Source organism: Anopheles funestus, chromosome 2RL (assembly GCF_943734845.2).
Source record: "Anopheles funestus chromosome 2RL, idAnoFuneDA-416_04, whole genome shotgun sequence".
Taxonomy (NCBI): Eukaryota; Metazoa; Arthropoda; class Insecta; order Diptera; family Culicidae; genus Anopheles; species Anopheles funestus.
Window position 1 is genome coordinate 14,125,776 of NC_064598.1, and position 21,908 is coordinate 14,147,683.

Here is a 21,908-nt window from a genome sequence, read left to right on the forward strand (position 1 = left end):
TTTCATCCCGATACACTCTCTCAAGAGGAGAATTTGTTTAAAAAAAACAGCTCTACCTTCCTCCAAATCGTTTGATGTCATTCGTACTAGCAAGTAAGGAAGAAGAAGAATAAGAAACTTCAGTCGAAAATCGAAATCGTCACCAAAGGGCTAGGTGAACAATGGCGAGCGGAAATACTCCTACACTAGCGTGTAAGTAACCTTGAAATGGGTTTAACCATACTCTACTACCGCCTAACAAGCATTCTGGGGTCTGGCCGCTGTTGGATGTTCGCGTGTGGCCGGATTTCTAGAACTACCACGCTTTGCCGGGAGCACACCACTTTGAAACATGCTCCTAGCAGGCCGGGGGGTACAACTGCTGCGGGTGTTTTACATTCTCGGTGACGTCACAATTCGTGATCGTGTGTCTAGCGTGGTTTGCAGATCGCCAATATTGCACTCGGCCGTGGTCCATTGTGTCCGATTTGTGCATTTTGGGACCTCCCGCTCGCAGTTGCGGCTGACCTTCCTTTAACCTACAAAGCATCACACTAACGTGCCCATGTCTCTCCATCTTTCTTCGGTTTCCAACCAACCTTATAGTGCGATCCGCGAAAGGAGTCGAAGTGTGGAAGCCCGAACAACAGAAACAACAGCTCACATTTGTTCCGGATGCGAGGTTTACTCCCGACCAGAGTAAATCTTGCCGCGCTATTGTTTATAGCCCCGACGGACGATTTCTGGCCTGGGCCAATGGTTCGACGGTGCAGCTGTGCCGGGTGCTGGCGGACGCGATCGTAGCAGTTGCGTCCCTACCCCGACCGAAGGCATGCTATCTGCGGTTTTCTCCGCTCAGCAGCTATCTTATGACGTGGGAAGTGTACACCGAGAACCCGCAGGAGACCCCGAAGGAGAAACCGAATCTGTTCATCTATCGGGCGGAAACGGGCGAGGAGGTATTCTCCATCATCCAGAAGCGTCATCAGGAATGGCAGATGCACTGGAGCTGCGACGAAACCATTGCCGCTCTGTTGGTCGGCGGAGAGGCACTCTTCTACGAACATGGCCCATCCGGGCCCGGCTTTAAACAGGTGGTGAAGCGCTTCGGCAGTCTCCGCAATGGAGGACTCTCGGTAGCCCCAGGGCCCTCGCCACCGCACATCGGTGTCTACATGCCCGGCACGAAGGGGGCCCCATCGATGTGCCGGTTGTTCAAGTATCCCAACTTGGAGATCAACCAGCCGGTCGCGTCGAAAAGCTTCTTCCAGGCAGACAAGGTGGACATGATGTGGAACCGGAAGGGCAGCGGCTTGATTCTGATGACCAGCACCGATGTCGATACGACGGGAGTGTCCTACTACGGCAAGCAAGCGCTACACTACATGACTCCCAAGGGGGATTCGTGCGGTATCCAGCTGAAAGCAGAAGGACCCATCCACGACGTGGCCTGGAGCCCCAAATCGACGGAGTTCTGTGTAGTGTACGGTTTCATGCCTGCCCGGGCGACGCTCTTCAATCTGAAGTGTGACGTCGTGTACGATTTTGAGCCGGGCAACAGGAATTCGATTTTCTACAACGATTTCGGCAATCTGATCCTGTTCGGTGGGTTCGGAAATTTGCCCGGCTACATCGAAACGTGGGATTTGCCCAGACGCAAGAAGCTGGCAAGCTTTAAAGCTCCCGATACTACATCCCTTGAATGGAATCCGGCCGGCGATACGTTCCTGACGTCTACGACCGCTCCACGGCTTCGCATGGCGAACGGATTCAAAGTGTGGCACTATTCGGGCGCTCTGCTCGGCGAGTACGATTGGACCGGAGAGCTGCTGGAGGTCATCTGGCAAAAGTATCCTCCGGGAACGTTCAAAGAGGTGCCGATTTCGGACGAGAAGATTGTGGGCATCGTGTCCGCAACGCCGGTCGCCAGCAATCAGAAATACATTCCGCCCGGTGCACGGAACAGTGTCACTGTCACCTCCAGTGGCCAAATCATCGACATGAGACCACCGATTCCGGGTCTACCACCCGGTTACCGTTCTTCAGTGCAGATTAAAAATAGCAAGAAGAACAAGAAGGCGGCTAGCAAAGCGGCGGCACCCGCTCCTGCTGGAACTGCTAAGGATGCGGGTGAAGCGGGCGTCGGCGAAACCACTGCTCCTGCTGCTGCACCCGCACCCAAAAAGCAAGCCACAAGGAAAAATGCAAAAAATGCCGCTGATGGTGATTTGGCCAATGGTAACGCAAACACCAAACCCAAATCGGGTGGCTCATCGACGAACGAGAGCAACAACGGCGTACAGAAAGTGTCACCCACTGGTGATCCAAACAAGGACAAAAAAATCAAAGCAATCCAAAAGAAGCTGAAGGACATTAAGGTCCTGAAGGAGAAGCACGAGCGTGGCGAAACGCTTGTGCAGACGCAGATTGTAAAAATGAACTCCGAAAGCCAGCTGATAAAAGAGCTGGAAGCGCTGAAGGTAGCGTGAAGCGGGATTATTGCATTCGCACATTTGCTGCCATTATCCTTACGGCCGGGACAGGATGATGCATCTCTACGAATATTTTCGTGTACAGTTTTCCTCTGACCGTTTTAGCGGCGGCCAATCGCTCCCAGCCACGTGGTACCTTAACGACGACGACGACAGCTCCCGGTAGCAGCGGCATCGACATCGAACGTGTAGACATATTTTTGATAATACTTTTCCTTTGTTAACAACATCAAAGCACACGGTTCGGAGACAGTCCGGAGTCTTTATGGGTGAAATAAAGCTGTAACTTTGCAAGAAATGGCTTTTTTGTCAGGTAACGTGCGCTCTTTTTAACAGTGTGGTCGTTTATTCCCACTTGGATTTCCGCTTCACAAACACTTCCTTTCCATCTTCCTGTACGGCTGTATAGTATCCTAGACCTTCGTACTTGGATCGCATGTATGCTATGTAGCCGAACGTGATGCCAAGGCAAACGAGTCCGATTCCCATCACAACGACGTTCTGAAAGATAAACGTTTCAGGATGGTAATTAGTGATACAGTGGACAAGATTCGCGTTTCTTACGTACGGGTTTAGCGTACAGCTCGAAATTAATAGCACGGAAAACATTCGTCGATCGCATGGACCGGATTCCGTCTCCGGGTGCGTGTTCCTTGGGCTTTTCGCTCATCGTGTCTGCCGCCCCGTGTGATTATTCAATCGCACTTCTGCAAACCCACAAGATCCTGGTTTATTTGGTTTAACCTACAAAAAAGACCAACAAGTGATGGAATTGTTTAGTGTTTTCAAAACACTTTTCCTCTGCGATACAGGGGGACGGTGTAGCTTAATTGTTCACTTGCAAAATCCGCCTTTTCAGTCTCACCTGTTCGATTATTTTGATTTTCCGGGTGATTTCCACACAAAACACTATTTCGCACGACCAGAGGTGACAGTTCGCTGTCACAACACAAACCACCCGTTTGACAGTTGCTGGTCGTCCGTTGTGGAACAGGTATTTACCTGCGCCAGAAAGCGAAAGGTGCGGAGACGCAAACGCAGACACAAAAAAGCTTCGGTGGTGTTCGCGGAAACGAAAAACGGGCTGAAACAACTGAAAAGTGCAGTGGAAAAACAACACCAGTGCATCATTCCGCACGGAAAATGGTGCACACTTGATCCGCGAGTCCGGAAATATGGTCATCCAAATTACCTTCGCCAGATCGATCGACGAAGGGTGTTGCTAAATGGTAGCACGAAGAGAAAGAAAGATTTGGTGTGGTCGTGTTGAATGTTTTCCGTGCGTGTGTGATTATTTTTTTTAACGATTTGACCCGTTGATTTTGTGTATTTTGTGTTCCCGTTGGGTGAAGAACCATGTCGTCCAGTGAGATTGAAGAGTTTGTAAACGGGGCACTCGTGTCGTGGGTAAGTAAAGGGCGCCTCTACTGCTGCGGTTAGGGTCTGTGTGAAGGAGATGAAAAAAAAAACCAAAACGCTCGTCTACTTTGCAACCCCACTACCTACCCATCTGGCACGTCAGGCCAGTTTTCCTATATATATTTTTTTTGTTGTTGTTAGCTGTTTCACACGGGAATGCGCTCCACAATACGTGAGACAAATTTAATTTCCTCCTTTGCATATTGTCTTGGATGAATGGGATACATACTTCCATATTAGCAAATCACCCATCAATGGAACGCGATTAGTTGCTCCAAACCTGCCGATATTCCCATACCTCTGCGAAATGCATAATACCACCCACCCACCACATCCAACCGCCTGGTCACCCCACTTTTGGCCGTCGGATGAATCGTTTTCTTTTCGCAATTCTTTCTCTTGCGTGGGTTTTGTACACGGTCTTCTCGCATTAAAAATAGAGCCACTCGTTCGAATGATAAATAAAGAGAAAAAAAACATACCATTCGAATCTCCAGCGGCAGCTGGGTAATGTCTTGCCGTTCAAAAGCACTTCACAGCAACATAACAGCATGGTTTCGTTTTGTGGTGAATGGCCTCGATGGGTCGGTTCGTTCCCCGCTTTTTTTTGTTGTTGTATCGATGGTATTTGACCCTTTTCCTAACAAAATGCACTTGTGCCGAAATGGAAAGGTAAAGTAGAGGGGCAAATGGAAGAAATAAACAAAACCCCCAAAAAACACACGCACAAAAGATAAAGCACAATCAACCTAAAGACATTTTGTGGTTTGTCGCACTTCTAGGTCGACGATCCGTTTGCTCGAAAAATTATAAATTCCAATACCATTTCGCAACAACTACACATTAAATCTCCAAAAAGGCACAGACGACTCGCTTCTGTTTGTTTTCTGTTATCACTGGTTTCTCAATTGTTTATTTGTCTCACCGTAGATTGAATCGTGCTTACCGCGGCATGAAATAATCGCCGGATACGTGTCACTGCTCGATGGCACGATATTGCACAGCGTGTACCTACAGATAGACCCCGAACCACAGCATCATCCGGCAAAGATACGCGGTACCACGGAAGTGTTGACCTCGCTTGCTGCAGCTCGAACGCGTAATTTTGACGCCATCATCAAGAACCTACGCAATCTGTACGATGAAGAGCTTGGTCAAACAATCCTGACCCTGCCGGACTGTTCGGTGTTGGGTCATTCGCCAGAATCGCGCGCCGGTCTGGAGCAGATGAAGCTGCTCTTTACCTTGCTACTTGGCGCGGCAGTCCAGTGTCCAAACAAGGAGATATTTATCGCCCGCATCAAAGAGCTGGACGTAAACACGCAGCATGCAATCGTGGAAGTAATCAAGCAGGTGACGGACAGCCAAACACTGGTTCTCACACAGGAAGCGCTGGAACAGCTTTCGCCGGAGCTAATGTGTAAGCACATTGTCCGGTTAGCGAAGGAGCGCGATCAGTACCATGGGAAATGGATGTCCTCGTTCATCACCGACAGTGAGCAGCAGGCTCTCGTAAACAGTTCCAGCTCCAAAAGCAGCCTGCACAATGCATCATCCGCTTCGACCAGCACGGCCAACACGCCGTCGACCACGTCCGAGAACAATCATCTCGCGGTTGAGTTGGCTGACTATAAATCGAAACTGCGAAAGTTGCGCCAAGAGCTGGAAGAAAAATCGGAACTGCTGATGGAGGTAAAGGAGGAACTGGACCACAAGTGCAACCAGTACGAAAAGCTACGCACAGAAAGCCAAGACTGGTACTCCGAGTCGCGTCGAGCTGCAGCGTATCGCGATGAGGTAGATGTGCTGCGGGAACGTTCCGAACGTGCCGATCGGCTTGAGATGGAAGTACAAAAATTGCGCGAAAAGTTGTCCGACGCCGAATTTTACAAGACACGTGTGGAAGAGTTGCGCGAGGATAACCGGATGCTGCTAGAAACGAAGTAAGTTGTCTTGGCGCAAAAGTACACAAAAATCCAATCTTTAATTTCTATCATTTTTCTTTCAGAGAGATGCTGGAAGAACAGCTAGCACGGTCACGCAAGCGCAGCGATCAGGTGATGACACTCGAAGCAGAAATTATCAAGTTCAAACAGATGATGAACGACATGACGCTGGAGCGGGACGTGGACAAGAGCAAACTGCAGGAATTGTTGGAAGAAAACGTGCAGTTGCAGCTGGCAACGAAGAATCTAATGGCCGGTCCGGATGCGAATGTGGCGAACCAGGCTCAATCCGACACGGACACAGATGATCTTCCATCAAACGATAACAGTCTCTCGGAACAGTTAACCACGAACGCTCAGGTAAGCGGTGTCTCCGGAAGCCATTGTGATGATCCTAATACAATTTTTTTCTCCTAGACGCGTGCGTTAAAGTTGGAGCTGGAAAATCGTCGATTACTCGCCGCGTTGGATAGCCTGAAGGAATCATCCTTCCACGAAAACTCTAACAAAATTTTGGAGCTAGAGAAAGATAAGAAGAAACTTTCGCTCCGGCTGGACCAAACGCAGGAAAATTGTAACCGGCTTGTGCAGCAAAACAGCGAGCTAGAGAACGTGTTTAAGAATGCGCTCGAGGAAAACAAGAAGCTGCAGGACGCGATCGATTCGAAGCAGCAAATGATCGACCGCCAGACGCACGATCGTGAACTCGATCGCATACGGCAGATCGATCTGGAAAAGCAAATCGAATCCCTGACGAAGGATAAGCAGCGTGTGCAGAATTTGTTCGAGAGTATACAGCGCCGCACCATCGATCTGGAGCGTTCGATCGACACCAAGAGTAAGGAAAGTGTGCAGCTAAATGAGCGGTTGAAAGAGCTGGAAGATGTGCGCAAGGAGCTGTACGATTTGCGCGGCAAGTGCTCTACCGTCGAGCGGGAAAACGTGAACCTAAACAAAGAGCTCGTCAAGTACAAGGAGGTGTTGGAAAAGTGCGAACACGATCTCGACACAGTCGGTGGTCAGCTGGATGCGAAGGAGAAGGAAATCGAACAGCTTGCGAAACAGGTAGACGAAGGTTCGGGCGTGCTGGTAAAATTACAGGAGCTAGAAAAGGAGAATCAAGAATTGCTCTCGCAGCAGAAGATGCACTCGGATACGATCGCTACGCTACAGAAAGATCTGTACGATGGTACGATGGCAACGAAGAAGGTGAAGCAAAACCTCGAACGGCTCGGGTTAAACGATACCGAACTTGAGCGGAACGATATGAACGTAGAGGTGTTTGTAGAGAAGCTTTGTAAGAATCCAGAATCCTTCAAAACGGTGCGTGAGATAGTGTTGAATGTGGTGGGCAAGGATCATGGATCGTCGGGTGGTACTAAATCGGCCGACATTTGCGTGCTTTGCCACCGTCAGGAGATATACACGGTCGAGAAGAACATCGAATTTTCGAACTGTGACGAAACGGTGCCCGATAACGCGGCGAATGCATCCGAGCTGGAGCAAAAGTTGGAACAGCTGAAGCAAGAGCACGCTTCGCTACTTGCTGCACAGGAATCGTTGCAGGAGGAAAACGCTCGCCAAAAGGTGAAAGTGGCTACGCTCGGGTCACAGATTGCGTCACTCAACACCCAACACGTGGCGTTACAGTTAGCCAATTCGCAACTTGCCGTCGAGAAGGATATGCTCGTCAAGCAGGTGGAAGCCAAGCGGCAACAGTACGAATCGTTACAGCACGATTACGTGGCATTACAGTGTCTACACGAGCAGCTAAGCAGCGACTACGATGCGCTGAACGGGGAAAAGGAACTGCTAAAAAATACCATTCGTGACCTGAAGACCGAAAATCGTGATTATCGAGAGCGGACGGTAGCGCTCGAGCGAAAGATCGAAGAGCTGCAGGCTGAGCTGCACTCGATGAAGGACGGTCTGACGAACTTGAACAATCTGCGTGCAGAGCATTCGAAGCTAAAGGATGACTTCCGGTGTCTGTTCACGACGAGCGAGAGGCTTAAGCAAGACTATAAGAACTGTCACGATCAGTATCGTGTGTTCCGTACGGAAAATAGTCGACTGAAGCTACGCAACACCGAGCTGTCCGGGGAACTAACGAACAAAAAGGAGCAAATCAGCAATCTGGAGATTGAGTACACCAAAATAAACCAAAGATGCGAGGTAGGTAGACGTGGAGAGAGATTTTGTTTTGTGCTGATGTAGGAATCAATGATTTTTTGTTTGCTGTTTGCAGATGTTGCTAAACATGAACGCCAGCCTAGACATCGATCGACGCACGCTGATGGATCACGTGTCGCAGATACTTGCCCAGTATCAGGAGCTGTTGGCGCACTCGCTGGAAGACAAACAGCATTACCATGACGAGGAGAAGAACTTCACCGATAAGCTGAACAATCTGAACCGCCAGAAGGAGAAGCTGGAGGAGAAAATAATGGAACACTACCGCAAGCTGGACAGTTGTTCGCCGAAAAAGTAAGAATTGCTTATATGCGTTGTATTTCTTTGTAAACAAAACATACTGATAACATGTTTCCAATCGGCTAGGAAACCATTTGGGCTGAATCTGGTAAAGAAAATGCGTCGAGCTGGATCGGAACTGATGAACCGTGTCCCAAATAGGGTGAGTAATGAACAGTATCGTTGTGATGATCTCCTTTACTAAAAAGTATAGTTCGTTCAACAATTCAGAATCGCCGTTCCTGGGTGGAAGAACAACGTCTCACCCAAAGCCAATGTCTTTCAATGGGGTCAGAATCGGGCGGCAACGAATCGGACAATAGTATCGAAGAGCCCAATTCGGTCGCATCCGATACGAACTTGCTACAGCGTGGTTCCCAGCTGCGTCAAAGTCTTCAGAGAAAGCCAAACAATGAAGCGCTGAATGCGACTCTACTCCGTGGAGGAATTCGCAGCAGTCTTCAGGCTTCCCGGCGAGATGAAGTGAATCCAGCTCATAGAAACAGTTTCCAGGGGTAAGTGTGCAAACCGAACTGCGGGAAAAGATGACCCTGATTATTTATGCCTCTCCGTCTTTTTAGGTTTGATACGGCTACTGATGCATTAAACCTTGGGACAGCTGGCACCCGTCGTACGGTGTACCTGGACGATAAGATCGTCAACTCTGGCTCAAGCACACCTACCGGTGGTGTGGCGGTAAATCCTTCTCCTCCACCATCCATCTCCACGCCACCACCACCGCCACCGCCGCGTACGGATCAGAACAGTGGCCCAAATCATGGTACGAGTACCGCCAGCCAGTCGAATTCACCCGGAGAGCCTACGTTCGTGCTGCTGAACAGAATTTCCACCACTACGACCACTCTGAAGACGGAGACAACGTCCAACTTGCTGCCGGGTGGCACCGCACAGATGGAAGTGAGCGGTAATCCGTCCGGTGCACCAAATGCCGGTTCCACGGCACTATGCGGCATGGAGGACAGTAACAAAAAGGACTCGAATGGAAACAACAGCAAGAAGAAAACGGAACCGAAAAACAGGGACAGTGCGATATGGTACGAATATGGATGTGTTTAGGAAGACGTGTAGACGGCAGTACCCAATGCAAGCATTTATTTGTAAACGAAGCATTGCAACACAAAAACATATACGAGCAGTATTGTAGTAGAGAGAAAGGGCAAGTGAAGGAAAGGAGACAGAATAGGGTGGCCTAGCATTTTGACTGACGGCGCATTTTGCTGACAATGAAGAAGAGCGGTGGATAGAATTCCGCCCTGAAGGATGCTAGCGCGGATGTACTTTCTTAACGCTGAGCGGCAGAACGTTCGTTCGTTCATTCCGCACTAGCACATTTACCCAGTTAACAAGTGCTTTAACATAATACCACACATACAAATTATTGGCATAGCGCAGGAAGCAGAAGAAGATGTAAGGAACAAAGTTTACTTTAAATAAGTCTAAAAAACTACGGTTATATTCCGTTTTTGGTCTGCATTGCAATGCATTTCTCGTGTGCATAATAATACGCGTATCGTGCACGTCGTGAATAGGTGAGCAAACGCAACGTGAACTCATTACTTTATCCCAAGTGCTTAACGTAATCTCCATACAACGAATCCTTTTTGCTGTATTACGAAACGTAAGGAATCTCTTAAAAAGTATCTCCAAGTTTTTTTTATACACATTGCTATAACTGTTCCATATATTCCCTCTCCGTTTTCGATTAATGTATATGAACCTAGATGTAAGTTTTGTGTCGCGCTAAAATCATTGCTGCCCCGCCTTATTATTGGGCTCAATTGAATAGTAAAATAGCGCCAACAACCACCACCACAACGAATACCACTAACATATTTTCGTTTTGTCTTGTGATAACACTTAACCGCTAATGTTGATTGCTCATTACCATCCAGTTTAGTTTTTTCTCGTACAATTTTATTCCCTCGGAATTATTACACCCCACTCGGGTCGGATACTCATGTTTCATTTTTGTGTAACAAACATTTTCATACGTGGTTCCGATAAAACAAATGAACAAATCAAAATTATACCCCTAGGATAGCATGCTTCCTTTCGCGTGAGGACATAAAATAGGATGCGTTTATTAGGAATGGATCTTGCATGGAGACGAAAATAGCCAGCAAGGTTCACCATTGCCGTTATTAGCATTTGTATTTAATCCTTTTTAGGTACTAATAAAAGCATCATGCAGGATGTGAGTGAGAGGATTTTAAGTGAAATAAAAGAGTAAAATAATTGTACTCGTTTGTCGATATCTTTTATTGTAGCGGAGCATTAAATTAGAGTAAAGAATATATAAGCGTTGCGTTGATTTTTTTCACAAAAATATGTTTGAAAATAAATCAAACACTTGAGCAAGTACGCATAGTAGAAGCATCCCTTATTGTCAGGCATACGTGTATACGCCCTCGTTCGAGGCTTAAACGGTCATAAAAGTGTGCCGCATCATAGTCAATCAGACACGGTGGAGAGGGTCTTTCATATACGTTTGCTCTTCGAACAGACACACTTTACGACCATTGATACGATTTGTTTTTCTTTTACCACAAAAAGTAAACAAACAATTCAATCACATTCAGGCGTTCGTGGCTGCAAAGATTCCCCTAGTCGTTTGATAAGAATTGCGGTAAACATGAGTAGTAGCTATTATTTTGCCATTGTCGGGCACAACGATAATCCCATATTTGAGACGGAGTTCGTCACGGTAAACAAGGAAGCCAAGGTAAGTTGTCAATGTTCAAAGAGCAGCGATGGTGAGATGCCGAAACTTTGTGTTTAATCTCCCTTATCTTACAGAAGGAGGATCATCGACACCTTAATCAATTCATCGCCCATGCTGCACTGGATCTGATCGACGAGCACAAATGGAAGACTAATAATACGTACCTAAAGTCGATCGACAAATTCAACCAATGGTTCGTGTCCGGGTTTGTAACCGCGAGTCATCTACGCTTCGTGATGGTACACGACAACCGGAACGATGATGGCATTAAAAACTTCTTCAACGAGATGTATGAAACGTACATTAAATACCTGATGAATCCGTTCTATATGCCCAACACACCTATTAAATCGCTGGCGTTCGAAAAGAAGGCCCAACTGTACGGTAAAAAATTCCTTGGCACGTAACTTTTTCCGCGCCGTAGATATGCGGGGCTTTTTTCTCGGGAAGATACATTCGACGTTATTATTAATAGCATATAAAGAATCTAATTTAAATTAAGTTAATCGTGTGTGCTTTCAGTCGTTCAAGCGCATTATTAAATGCATTCGAAAATCAATAGCTTTTTAGGTTGCGATCGTTCCACCAACCCCACCGCTATAAAATTGATAATTATCAATTTGTATAGTTTAATTCTAGCCATTAATTAAAAGGAAACTAATCATCCAATGCGACAAAAAGTGTACGCATTGATGTGCTTTCCGTTACGGAAGAATGCATATATTTGTGTCCCAGTTAATTTTCTTTTCCAAAGGAGAATCGCTAAAGTGTCCTTTCTCTATCGATGTTATCATGTAGTGATTGAATCGCTTGCGCTAAAAGAAACTAAACGGAAGAGCGATAAAAATAAACCCTTCGACGGCTACGATGATGGAAGGTGATATGTGCGGTCACGAACGTTGTATATGTGTCCCTTTGCTTCTGCCCATCGAAGCGTACTAATTTGGTTTATCCGGTTACGGTTGAGGAAAAAAAATCCCGATACGGACGATTCCAATATACCGTCCGGGGTAGCACAACCGCACCTTCCCATTTGCCCTTCGAAGCGTCCGGGATACGTATATACCGGCAGGCAACAGGTAACCCGCTGTGTTAACGCTTTGATAAATTTTCATTATGCTACGATTAAAATCATCAAACGATTATGACGGACGGTAGACGGCGGTGTGTGTGTGTACGGTCGCACGCGGCAAACAAGGGGAAGACGTCGCTTTTATTATGATGAAACAGTTCCCAGTCTCTACAGTGCCCCGTATTCTGTTTTCCAATAGTACCTTCCCACACCCAACGGCATTCCACCTTCCGGACAGAGGCGCACATTGCATCGCGCTGCCGAACAGGAAAGGACATTAGGTCGACTGTGTCTGTCGGTGGCAGCATATCAGCTCATACTAATGCCCACGCCCGTCACGAGACCGAGTGGGAGTGGATCGTTTATTACCGGAAAAAATTGCGTCCCCGGTGAATGATGCGGTGGTGGGAAGACGCAACGGGTCACCACCTGCCATGGTTATCACCCGATGGTGGCCTTTCAAGTGCATAAATACGCAGTGCGCGCCCAACAACAACCTGTGGAGCCTAGTCGTCCTTTTTATTGCTTTCCACCATCATCCGGCCGGATAAGGACATGAAGCGTACAGCCAGCACACAAACACACTCTAGTGTTTTCTTTTTTGCCCTGCTCCCCAGAAGCAAAAAGAGACAGTTTGTATTGAGTAATAACCGTTGCCATAACTCGTTTTGTACCTTCTTCTTGAAGCAGCCGGTCCCAGATTGAGATGCGTCCCCTTGCGGGATGCGTTAGATGGTACATCCTCCTGCCGATATGCTTATTCAACTGATTGATCAAAACGCTTCACGGTGCGATACACAATTTGACCAGCCGAGTGGAAAACGTGTAAAATGCATCGGATGAAGTATTCGATGCGGTATCTTGCTTCGATGCGTTTTACCGTGGATGCATTCCGTGGTGTCGGAAATAGCTGGCGGGAAAAATAAATCATGTAATCGGATTGAATAATTTACGCGAATAATTTAATAAGTGGCTCCCTATGGAAAAGATAGTTATTTCATTTCTAAAGCTTTGTTCTATTTTTATGTAGTTTTAAACTTCGTTGGTTAAGGTTTTTCCAATCTCCGAGGAAAATTATATTTCCCATCTGTATATCGAAATTCTCTTTTAAAATGGTCTAATTTTTTGAGCGGATGACGGCGGTTGATCAAAACTGGCCTGGGAAACGATATATTTTACGAGAGATTTTCCACCACTTAGTCAACTTTGGGTTTTTTTGTGTCCGATCCTACCAGTACACGAGAAAATCATGTGCCCACGCACCCCACGCACAAAACATTGACTCAGGGGCGCGGCTGCGGTTTTTCCGAGAATTGAATCTGTGACGACAAATCGAGAATCACAAAAGCTTCAATCGTAATTCTTCAGGGACAGCTTGAATCGCACTGACGAGCCGGCGAACGGACGAACTGAGAAGAAGCCGAGAATCAAACGTAAAGGGCGGTGGGACAGTTTCAACAGAACTGAAGGACGGGGGACTGATCCCACGACAATCTGTGTAGAAGTGGAGAATAAACAGCAAAGAACCTCCACCAAATCCCTTGTTTTCGTTGCCACCGTTCTCAGAATTGACTGCGAGTAAGTTAAACACCTAATCTGCTCCCGTTCATACTATTCCCCTGTATACAGAAATTGTTAAATAAAGTCAAGGCAATCCCAATCCTGCAAGGTTTGTTTAACCCTAAAGAAGTTGAGTAAATTTGCTAGCATAAATTCAATTGTCCTTGTGTAGCAGATAATATGTAATCTGCTATACAGCTATAGTATTAAAGTAACAGCTATTACATAAAACAGACTTTGGGATCGGTACTTAAGAAATAGACAGCACGGGTATGCCAACTTAAGTTTAAAACGATCCACATAAAATAAAGAGCCAGGAAATGAGTGCAACGCAAGTAGACTCAAAAACAAGCAAATGCTATAGCCTTAGGAAATTTTCATATTAATATATTTTTTTATTTTTTTTTTGTTATTTTTTATTCTTATTTTAATTTAAAGTACTATTTGAGTGAAAAGAAACTTATTTCTACCGCTTCGTATTAAAAAAAATCAATTTTTTTTTCAAAATTTCCCAAAAAAAAAACTAAGGCCTTAGGAATTTTCAAATTTTTAGAATATTTTTATTTTTTTACCATTTTTTATTTTTTTTATTTAAAGCATTATTTGAGTGAAAATAAATTTAGTTCTACAAATTCGCATTGAAATAAATCAATTTATATATTTTTCTAAATTTCCCAAAAAAAACTAAGGCTATAGCCTTATGAAATTTTCAATTTTTTTGGATTGTTTTATTTTTTTATTATTTTTTATTCTTTTTCTTGTTAAAAACATTATTTGAGTGAAAAGAAACTTATTGCAACAAATTCCCATCAAAATATATCACATTTAAATTTTTTGCTACATTGCTCAAAAATGAGGAAAATTTTACATTTTCTCAAACAGGGTAAGGAACTTGGTTCCTCGAATAACTTCTGGCACAGACATCTGAGGGCATGGCTGTCCAAGAAGAAAATGTAGCCATTGGTGCCATCTATCGACCAAAGGTTAAAGATTGGCGATCCGTTGGATACCGACCGAGATATAGGCAAAACTTGGTGCAAAAATGAGGAAAATTTTCATTTTTTTTTTATTTTTTTGATTTTTTTATTATTTTTCACTCTTTTTTTTTATTTCAAGCATTATTTGAGTGAAAAGAAACTCATTGCAACCCATTGGCATTAATATAAAACAATTTATTTTTTTTTGCAAAATTTCCCAAAAAAATCGTAAGGGGTTAGCCTTATAAAATTTTCAAGTTGAAATTTTTTTTTAAATTTTTTTCTGATGTTTTATTCTTTTTTTAGTTTAAAGCATTATTTGAGTGAAAAGAAACTTTAGTGTTTTCTTTTTTGCCCTGCTCCCCAGAAGCAAAAAGAGACAGTTTGTATTGAGTAATAACCGTTGCCATAACTCGTTTTGTACCTTCTTCTTGAAGCAGCCGGTCCCAGATTGAGATGCGTCCCCTTGCGGGATGCGTTAGATGGTACATCCTCCTGCCGATATGCTTATTCAACTGATTGATCAAAACGCTTCACGGTGCGATACACAATTTGACCAGCCGAGTGGAAAACGTGTAAAATGCATCGGATGAAGTATTCGATGCGGTATCTTGCTTCGATGCGTTTTACCGTGGATGCATTCCGTGGTGTCGGAAATAGCTGGCGGGAAAAATAAATCATGTAATCGGATTGAATAATTTACGCGAATAATTTAATAAGTGGCTCCCTATGGAAAAGATAGTTATTTCATTTCTAAAGCTTTGTTCTATTTTTATGTAGTTTTAAACTTCGTTGGTTAAGGTTTTTCCAATCTCCGAGGAAAATTATATTTCCCATCTGTATATCGAAATTCTCTTTTAAAATGGTCTAATTTTTTGAGCGGATGACGGCGGTTGATCAAAACTGGCCTGGGAAACGATATATTTTACGAGAGATTTTCCACCACTTAGTCAACTTTGGGTTTTTTTGTGTCCGATCCTACCAGTACACGAGAAAATCATGTGCCCACGCACCCCACGCACAAAACATTGACTCAGGGGCGCGGCTGCGGTTTTTCCGAGAATTGAATCTGTGACGACAAATCGAGAATCACAAAAGCTTCAATCGTAATTCTTCAGGGACAGCTTGAATCGCACTGACGAGCCGGCGAACGGACGAACTGAGAAGAAGCCGAGAATCAAACGTAAAGGGCGGTGGGACAGTTTCAACAGAACTGAAGGACGGGGGACTGATCCCACGACAATCTGTGTAGAAGTGGAGAATAAACAGCAAAGAACCTCCACCAAATCCCTTGTTTTCGTTGCCACCGTTCTCAGAATTGACTGCGAGTAAGTTAAACACCTAATCTGCTCCCGTTCATACTATTCCCCTGTATACAGAAATTGTTAAATAAAGTCAAGGCAATCCCAATCCTGCAAGGTTTGTTTAACCCTAAAGAAGTTGAGTAAATTTGCTAGCATAAATTCAATTGTCCTTGTGTAGCAGATAATATGTAATCTGCTATACAGCTATAGTATTAAAGTAACAGCTATTACATAAAACAGACTTTGGGATCGGTACTTAAGAAATAGACAGCACGGGTATGCCAACTTAAGTTTAAAACGATCCACATAAAATAAAGAGCCAGGAAATGAGTGCAACGCAAGTAGACTCAAAAACAAGCAAATGCTATAGCCTTAGGAAATTTTCATATTAATATATTTTTTTATTTTTTTTTTGTTATTTTTTATTCTTATTTTAATTTAAAGTACTATTTGAGTGAAAAGAAACTTATTTCTACCGCTTCGTATTAAAAAAAATCAATTTTTTTTTCAAAATTTCCCAAAAAAAAAACTAAGGCCTTAGGAATTTTCAAATTTTTAGAATATTTTTATTTTTTTACCATTTTTTATTTTTTTTATTTAAAGCATTATTTGAGTGAAAATAAATTTAGTTCTACAAATTCGCATTGAAATAAATCAATTTATATATTTTTCTAAATTTCCCAAAAAAAACTAAGGCTATAGCCTTATGAAATTTTCAATTTTTTTGGATTGTTTTATTTTTTTATTATTTTTTATTCTTTTTCTTGTTAAAAACATTATTTGAGTGAAAAGAAACTTATTGCAACAAATTCCCATCAAAATATATCACATTTAAATTTTTTGCTACATTGCTCAAAAATGAGGAAAATTTTACATTTTCTCAAACAGGGTAAGGAACTTGGTTCCTCGAATAACTTCTGGCACAGACATCTGAGGGCATGGCTGTCCAAGAAGAAAATGTAGCCATTGGTGCCATCTATCGACCAAAGGTTAAAGATTGGCGATCCGTTGGATACCGACCGAGATATAGGCAAAACTTGGTGCAAAAATGAGGAAAATTTTCATTTTTTTTTTATTTTTTTGATTTTTTTATTATTTTTCACTCTTTTTTTTTATTTCAAGCATTATTTGAGTGAAAAGAAACTCATTGCAACCCATTGGCATTAATATAAAACAATTTATTTTTTTTTGCAAAATTTCCCAAAAAAATCGTAAGGGGTTAGCCTTATAAAATTTTCAAGTTGAAATTTTTTTTTAAATTTTTTTCTGATGTTTTATTCTTTTTTTAGTTTAAAGCATTATTTGAGTGAAAAGAAACTTATTGCAACAAATTCGCATTAAAATATTTCACATTTAAAAATTTTGCTACATTGGTGAAAAATGAGGAAAATTTTACATTTTTACAAACAGGGTAAGGAACTTGGTTCCTCGAATAACTTCTGACACAGACATCTGAGGTTATGGCCGTCCAAGAAGAAAATGTAGCCATTGGTGCCATCTATCGACCACAGGTTAAAGATTGGCGATCTGTTGGATACCGACCGAGTTATAGGCAAAACTTGGTGCAAAAATGAGGAAAACTTTCATTTTTTTTTTTCAATTTTTGAATTTTTTATTATTTTTCACTCTTTTTTTTATTTCAAGCATTATTTGAGTGAACAGAAACTCATTGCAACCTATTGGCATTAAAATAAATCAATTTAATTTTTTTTGCAAAATTTCCCAAAAAAAACGTAAGGGGTAAGCCTTATGAAATTTTCGAGTTGAAAATTTTTTAAAATTTTTTTTCTGATGTTTTATTCTTTTTTTAATTTAAAGCACTATTTAAGTGAAAAGAAACTTATTGCAACAAATTCCCATTAAAATATATCACATTTATAAATTTTGCTACATTGTTGAAAAATGAGGAAAATTTTACATTTTCTCAAACAGGGTAAGGAACTTGGTTCCTCGAATAACTTCTGGCACAGACATCTGAGGGCATGGCCGTCCAAGAAAAAAATGTAGCCATTGGTGCCATCTATCGATCACAGGTTGAAGATTGGCGATCTGTTGGATACCGACCGAGTTATAGGCAAAACTTGGTGCAAAAATGAGAAAAACTTTCATTTTTTTTTTTCAATTTTTGAATTTTTTATTATTTTTCACTCTTTTTTTTATTTCAAGCATTATTTGAGTGAACAGAAACTCATTGCAACCTATTGGCATTAAAATAAATCAATTTAATTTTTTTTGCAAAATTTCCCAAAAAAAACGTAAGGGGTAAGCCTTATGAAATTTTCGAGTTGAAAATTTTTTAAAATTTTTTTTCTGATTTTTTATTCTTTTTTTAATTTAAAGCACTATTTAAGTGAAAAGAAACTTATTGCAACAAATTCCCATTAAAATATATCACATTTAAAATTTTTGCAAAATTACTCAAAAATGAGGAAAATTTTACATTTTCTCAAACTGGGTATAGAACTTGGTTCCTCGAATAACTTCTGGCGCAGACATCTGAAGGCATGGCCGTCCAAGAAGAAAATGTGGCCATTGGTGCCATCTATCGACCACAGGTTAAAGATTGGCGATCCGTTAGATACCGACCGAGTTATAGGCAAAACTTGGTGCAAAAATGAGCCTTAGGAAATTTTCAAATTTTTAATTTTTTTTATTTTTTTATTATTTTTTATTCTTTTTCTTGTTTAAAGCATTATTTGAGTGAAAAGAAACTTATTTCTACCGCTTCGTATTAAAATAAATCAATTTAATTTTTTTTCTAAATTTCCCAAAAAAAAAGCTAATTCCCTTAGGAAATTTTTAAATTTTTAGAATTTTTTTTATTGGACTGGAAAACTAAAAAAATACTGCAAAACTTGGATCTTCTCCTGTGCCGGGCTACAGTCTTCGGTAATTTAACTGTTTGATTTCATTACTTTGTATTTATCCTAATCAGAAAGGTTAAACATGTTTTTTTAACAGGTTTCTGCCTTGTTTGCACCGGGGCCTGTTGTGTGAAAAACCAGCACCATTACCACCAAAACACAAATAAAACTTTCCTAAGACAAAGAACATATTTTTCAAGAGATATGGCTACATCCACTTTACAATATGAAGGACCTAACGGACTTCCATGAATATACAGATTCTTCTTGCATTTGTTTGCTATTTACCGTGGCTATAATAAAACATTACCCCATCGTACTTGAAAAACACTCCCACTCGCAACATGGCTTGGCTGCAATTTGCAATATTTATAACTTACCCAATCCCCCCTCACCTCGGTCGAAAGATCGGTTCCAGTCTTAACAAGAAAGAACGTAATGCGGGATATGCATACGTGAGGATGGGTTTAAGGTTTTTATGGTCCACGTGTTACGAATGTTTCACTTTGCTTTGATCTTGCGAACGTTCGAACAACCACAATGCCATTGCCGTCCGTCTGTACTTTCCTATTTTCCTCCACTCGGGGTGAAAGGATTGAAACGGCACAACAGGCCCACCCATGCAACAGAGGCGTGTGAAGCCGGTGCGTGAAGAAAATCAGCCTAGCACTTCATTAACTAATTCCCGTGCGTACGGATAACATGACTCGAGATCAGGACCCAGGCAAAAGGGCTGATCGGACCCTTTTATTCGTTCGTTTTGTTCGTTTCGGTTCGGTTGGATGGCTGAAGGGAGTGCAATTATTAATATAAAGCTGCACAATTTTGTCCCTCTGGCAGGAGCCAGAAATAAGAGATCCTTCTGCATTGTATCAGGCTCGGTGTTGGTGGAACTGGACGTTTCCCGTTGCGATTAGCGCAACAGCTAGTTGCTGCTATTGATTAATTATCATCCAACGCCGTTTGTGTGTGTTGTCTGCATTGTGGGTGGACAGAGCTTTATACGCTTAGCTGACCGTGAAATCGGTCCTTCCCATCCCTCCAAGTGCAAGAAACAAAAAGAAGGGTGGAAAAACATGGGTACGAATTTTCGCACCTTTTTTCCTTCCACCCCATCCCCACAACTCGACAACTTTGTTCACTTGTTGGTCGGTTCCGCCCTGCGAAAGCATCGGATGCACCGTTGGCATCCTGTGAAGCGTAAGGAGAATATATTATTTATTTACCCTCGGTTATTTAACAACACGCTTGTTGATATACACGATTCTACATATTTTGTACAATAAGCTCGAACGGAATATCATGTACCGATATGGGGTTTTTGGGCGATGTTTACATCCTTAATACTTACGATTTCTGATATGTTCGAACCATCAGGTTGTAGTGTACGGATCGAGGAAAATAGCTAATTAAGAGAAGGTTCGAATTGGCCGTATGCCCACTCGTGCTTAATTAGTTCGATGGGCTCTTGAAATGGGCTCAATGAGATCAACACGCAAAACGACTAATTTCTGCTAAAGTACACACTCACACCCACCAACAAACACACACAGTCATTGGTTGCTGAGATGGTACCGGATGTGATGGAAACGCATAATCACTGCCATAATTTTCCCCTCCCTGCAAAATGCATCGTTCATCCGTCCTGAACCGGATTAGATGCTACCACCGAGATGCTGCTTCACCGTAAATTGTGCAGAGGAAAATGTTTACCCAAACACGGAGAAGCATTTTAATTTGCATACGAAATCGGATAGCGCGGAACTTCGCCCCAGTCCCCCCTTCCCCCCCCCCCTCCCAACTTTGCGAAGAGTTGCTGTGAAGATGAATATTTAATTGATGAATGATGGGAACACGAAAGAGAACGGAACGGTTCGAGAGGGCACTTGCAATAATTTTTACACACCGACATGTTTTATGAATGATCTTCAGTAGCTGTTTTTCCCTTTTTTTGATTTAAATGAATGACTATAAAACATAATTAATACGTACGAAATACTTGCTCCCCCCCCCCTTAAATTGATTATTACATTTAGGAAAATCGTTTTTTACAAAGCTTCCGAAATAGATCCATTAATCCGTACGGATTAATCGATCAATCGACATTAAACCAATTGGGTGGAAAGGGTAGCGAGTTTGGAACGACTAATAATAGACGGTCAGCTAACAAAACAGACGAGATCTCGCACACGGGTGGAAAGCAGAAATAATGGCGTTAGCCACTGATCTAAATATGTTTACTCCACGAGCACAAACACGAACATAAAGGAAAGAAATTAGTTACGTACAGCAGAGATAACAAAGAGATACATTTGCAAAGGTACGCCTTTAGCTGAGGAATGGATTCTGTTTTACATTGGGATAGGAGATGAGTAAAATACTGATACATTTTTCAGTAAAAAATCTTCTTGTAACTACGAATGTTTGCTATTTTATCGTAAATTAAAATGATCAAATTATGACTAAAATTTCGGTTTATGTTCGACCTCACGCCAATGGGAACTGAAAACTCTGCTTTCTTTTATGGGTCCTCCACAACAATTACACTTTTAGAAAAAAATATACAACATTATCGAATGGCAAAGTTGAAGTCAATTCTAGATTCTTTCCCAGTTGAACTGAAATTCATTTTAGTAGATCTAGGATTTTTCGAATTTTCTAGAACTTTTGCAAACTAAAATCAATTCACAATTCATGCTAAACATCCAGCAGATCGAGAAGAGCTTTGAACAGATTAAATTCAAATGAGCAGAGTGAAAGTGAGAAGGATTCCAGATCTATCTCAACACATTCCAGTTCTACTTGAAAACTTGGATTCATTTTTTCCATCTGAATTGAGATATTTTTTTTTCTCTTTTTAGAATTCATATAAAATAAACCCCCGAATGAATGAGATTTGATCGATGGCCATTGGTGTATAAGATCGAACGTCAAAGCTTTCATATCCCATTTCATAAGCTACTTTCGGGATATTCGTCCCTTAAGACCGAATCAACTTCCGTCAATCCTGCAATTGATTAGATGAGATTTTAATACCCACGAACTTGATCGGTGAATCATCACATTTTTATAAATGATCC

At 42.4% G+C, this 21,908-nt stretch overlaps 4 protein-coding genes and 1 long non-coding RNA gene across 5 annotated transcripts in view; 4 read left to right on the forward strand and 1 right to left on the reverse strand.

Annotated features, from left to right (window-relative positions):
- Positions 1-18,628, forward strand: part of LOC125765206 (uncharacterized) — a 361,639-nt gene extending 343,011 nt beyond the window's left edge. Inside the window, exon 3 of the long non-coding RNA XR_007418512.1 lies at positions 18,520-18,628. This is a non-coding gene — a long non-coding RNA (uncharacterized LOC125765206). The remainder of the gene's footprint in view (positions 1-18,519) is intronic.
- On the forward strand, positions 70-2,769 carry LOC125764996 (eukaryotic translation initiation factor 2A). Its single transcript, XM_049429808.1, has 2 exons — positions 70-192; positions 586-2,769. Exons 1-2 carry the CDS (start codon positions 162-164, stop codon positions 2,466-2,468), a joined length of 1,914 nt encoding a protein of 637 aa, XP_049285765.1. The 5' UTR covers positions 70-161; the 3' UTR covers positions 2,469-2,769.
- LOC125765195 (small integral membrane protein 8) lies at positions 2,755-3,462 on the reverse strand. The gene is made up of 3 exons (XM_049430111.1): positions 3,337-3,462; positions 3,040-3,215; positions 2,755-2,972 (listed from the first exon to the last, which is right to left on the reverse strand). The coding sequence occupies exons 2-3, from the start codon at positions 3,139-3,141 to the stop codon at positions 2,817-2,819; spliced, it is 258 nt and encodes an 85-aa protein (XP_049286068.1). The 5' UTR covers positions 3,142-3,215; positions 3,337-3,462; the 3' UTR covers positions 2,755-2,816.
- LOC125764915 (girdin) lies at positions 3,460-10,569 on the forward strand. The gene is made up of 8 exons (XM_049429625.1): positions 3,460-3,878; positions 4,821-5,833; positions 5,899-6,196; positions 6,254-8,011; positions 8,085-8,323; positions 8,396-8,471; positions 8,540-8,823; positions 8,890-10,569. The coding sequence occupies exons 1-8, from the start codon at positions 3,828-3,830 to the stop codon at positions 9,383-9,385; spliced, it is 4,215 nt and encodes a 1,404-aa protein (XP_049285582.1). The 5' UTR covers positions 3,460-3,827; the 3' UTR covers positions 9,386-10,569.
- LOC125765183 (probable trafficking protein particle complex subunit 2) lies at positions 10,820-11,552 on the forward strand. Its single transcript, XM_049430097.1, has 2 exons — positions 10,820-11,051; positions 11,126-11,552. Exons 1-2 carry the CDS (start codon positions 10,962-10,964, stop codon positions 11,456-11,458), a joined length of 423 nt encoding a protein of 140 aa, XP_049286054.1. The 5' UTR covers positions 10,820-10,961; the 3' UTR covers positions 11,459-11,552.
- Positions 18,629-21,908: the final 3,280 nt, after the last annotated feature.

Coding starts and splice junctions, on each gene's coding strand:
- LOC125764996 (XM_049429808.1), top strand. CDS start 162: ATGGCGAGCGGAAATACTCCTACACTAGCGT. Junction 193..585: donor AAATACTCCTACACTAGCGT/GTAAGTAACCTT, acceptor CCAACCTTATAG/TGCGATCCGCGAAAGGAGTC.
- LOC125764915 (XM_049429625.1), top strand. CDS start 3,828: ATGTCGTCCAGTGAGATTGAAGAGTTTGTAAACGGGGCACTCGTGTCG. Junction 3,879..4,820: donor ACGGGGCACTCGTGTCGTGG/GTAAGTAAAGGG, acceptor GTCTCACCGTAG/ATTGAATCGTGCTTACCGCG. Junction 6,197..6,253: donor AGTTAACCACGAACGCTCAG/GTAAGCGGTGTC, acceptor TTTTTCTCCTAG/ACGCGTGCGTTAAAGTTGGA.
- LOC125765183 (XM_049430097.1), top strand. CDS start 10,962: ATGAGTAGTAGCTATTATTTTGCCATTGTCGGGCACAACGATAATCCC. Junction 11,052..11,125: donor CGGTAAACAAGGAAGCCAAG/GTAAGTTGTCAA, acceptor CTTATCTTACAG/AAGGAGGATCATCGACACCT.
- LOC125765195 (XM_049430111.1), bottom strand. CDS start 3,141: ATGAGCGAAAAGCCCAAGGAACACGCACCCGGAGACGGAATCCGGTCC. Junction 2,973..3,039: donor TCGAGCTGTACGCTAAACCC/GTACGTAAGAAA, acceptor TTTATCTTTCAG/AACGTCGTTGTGATGGGAAT.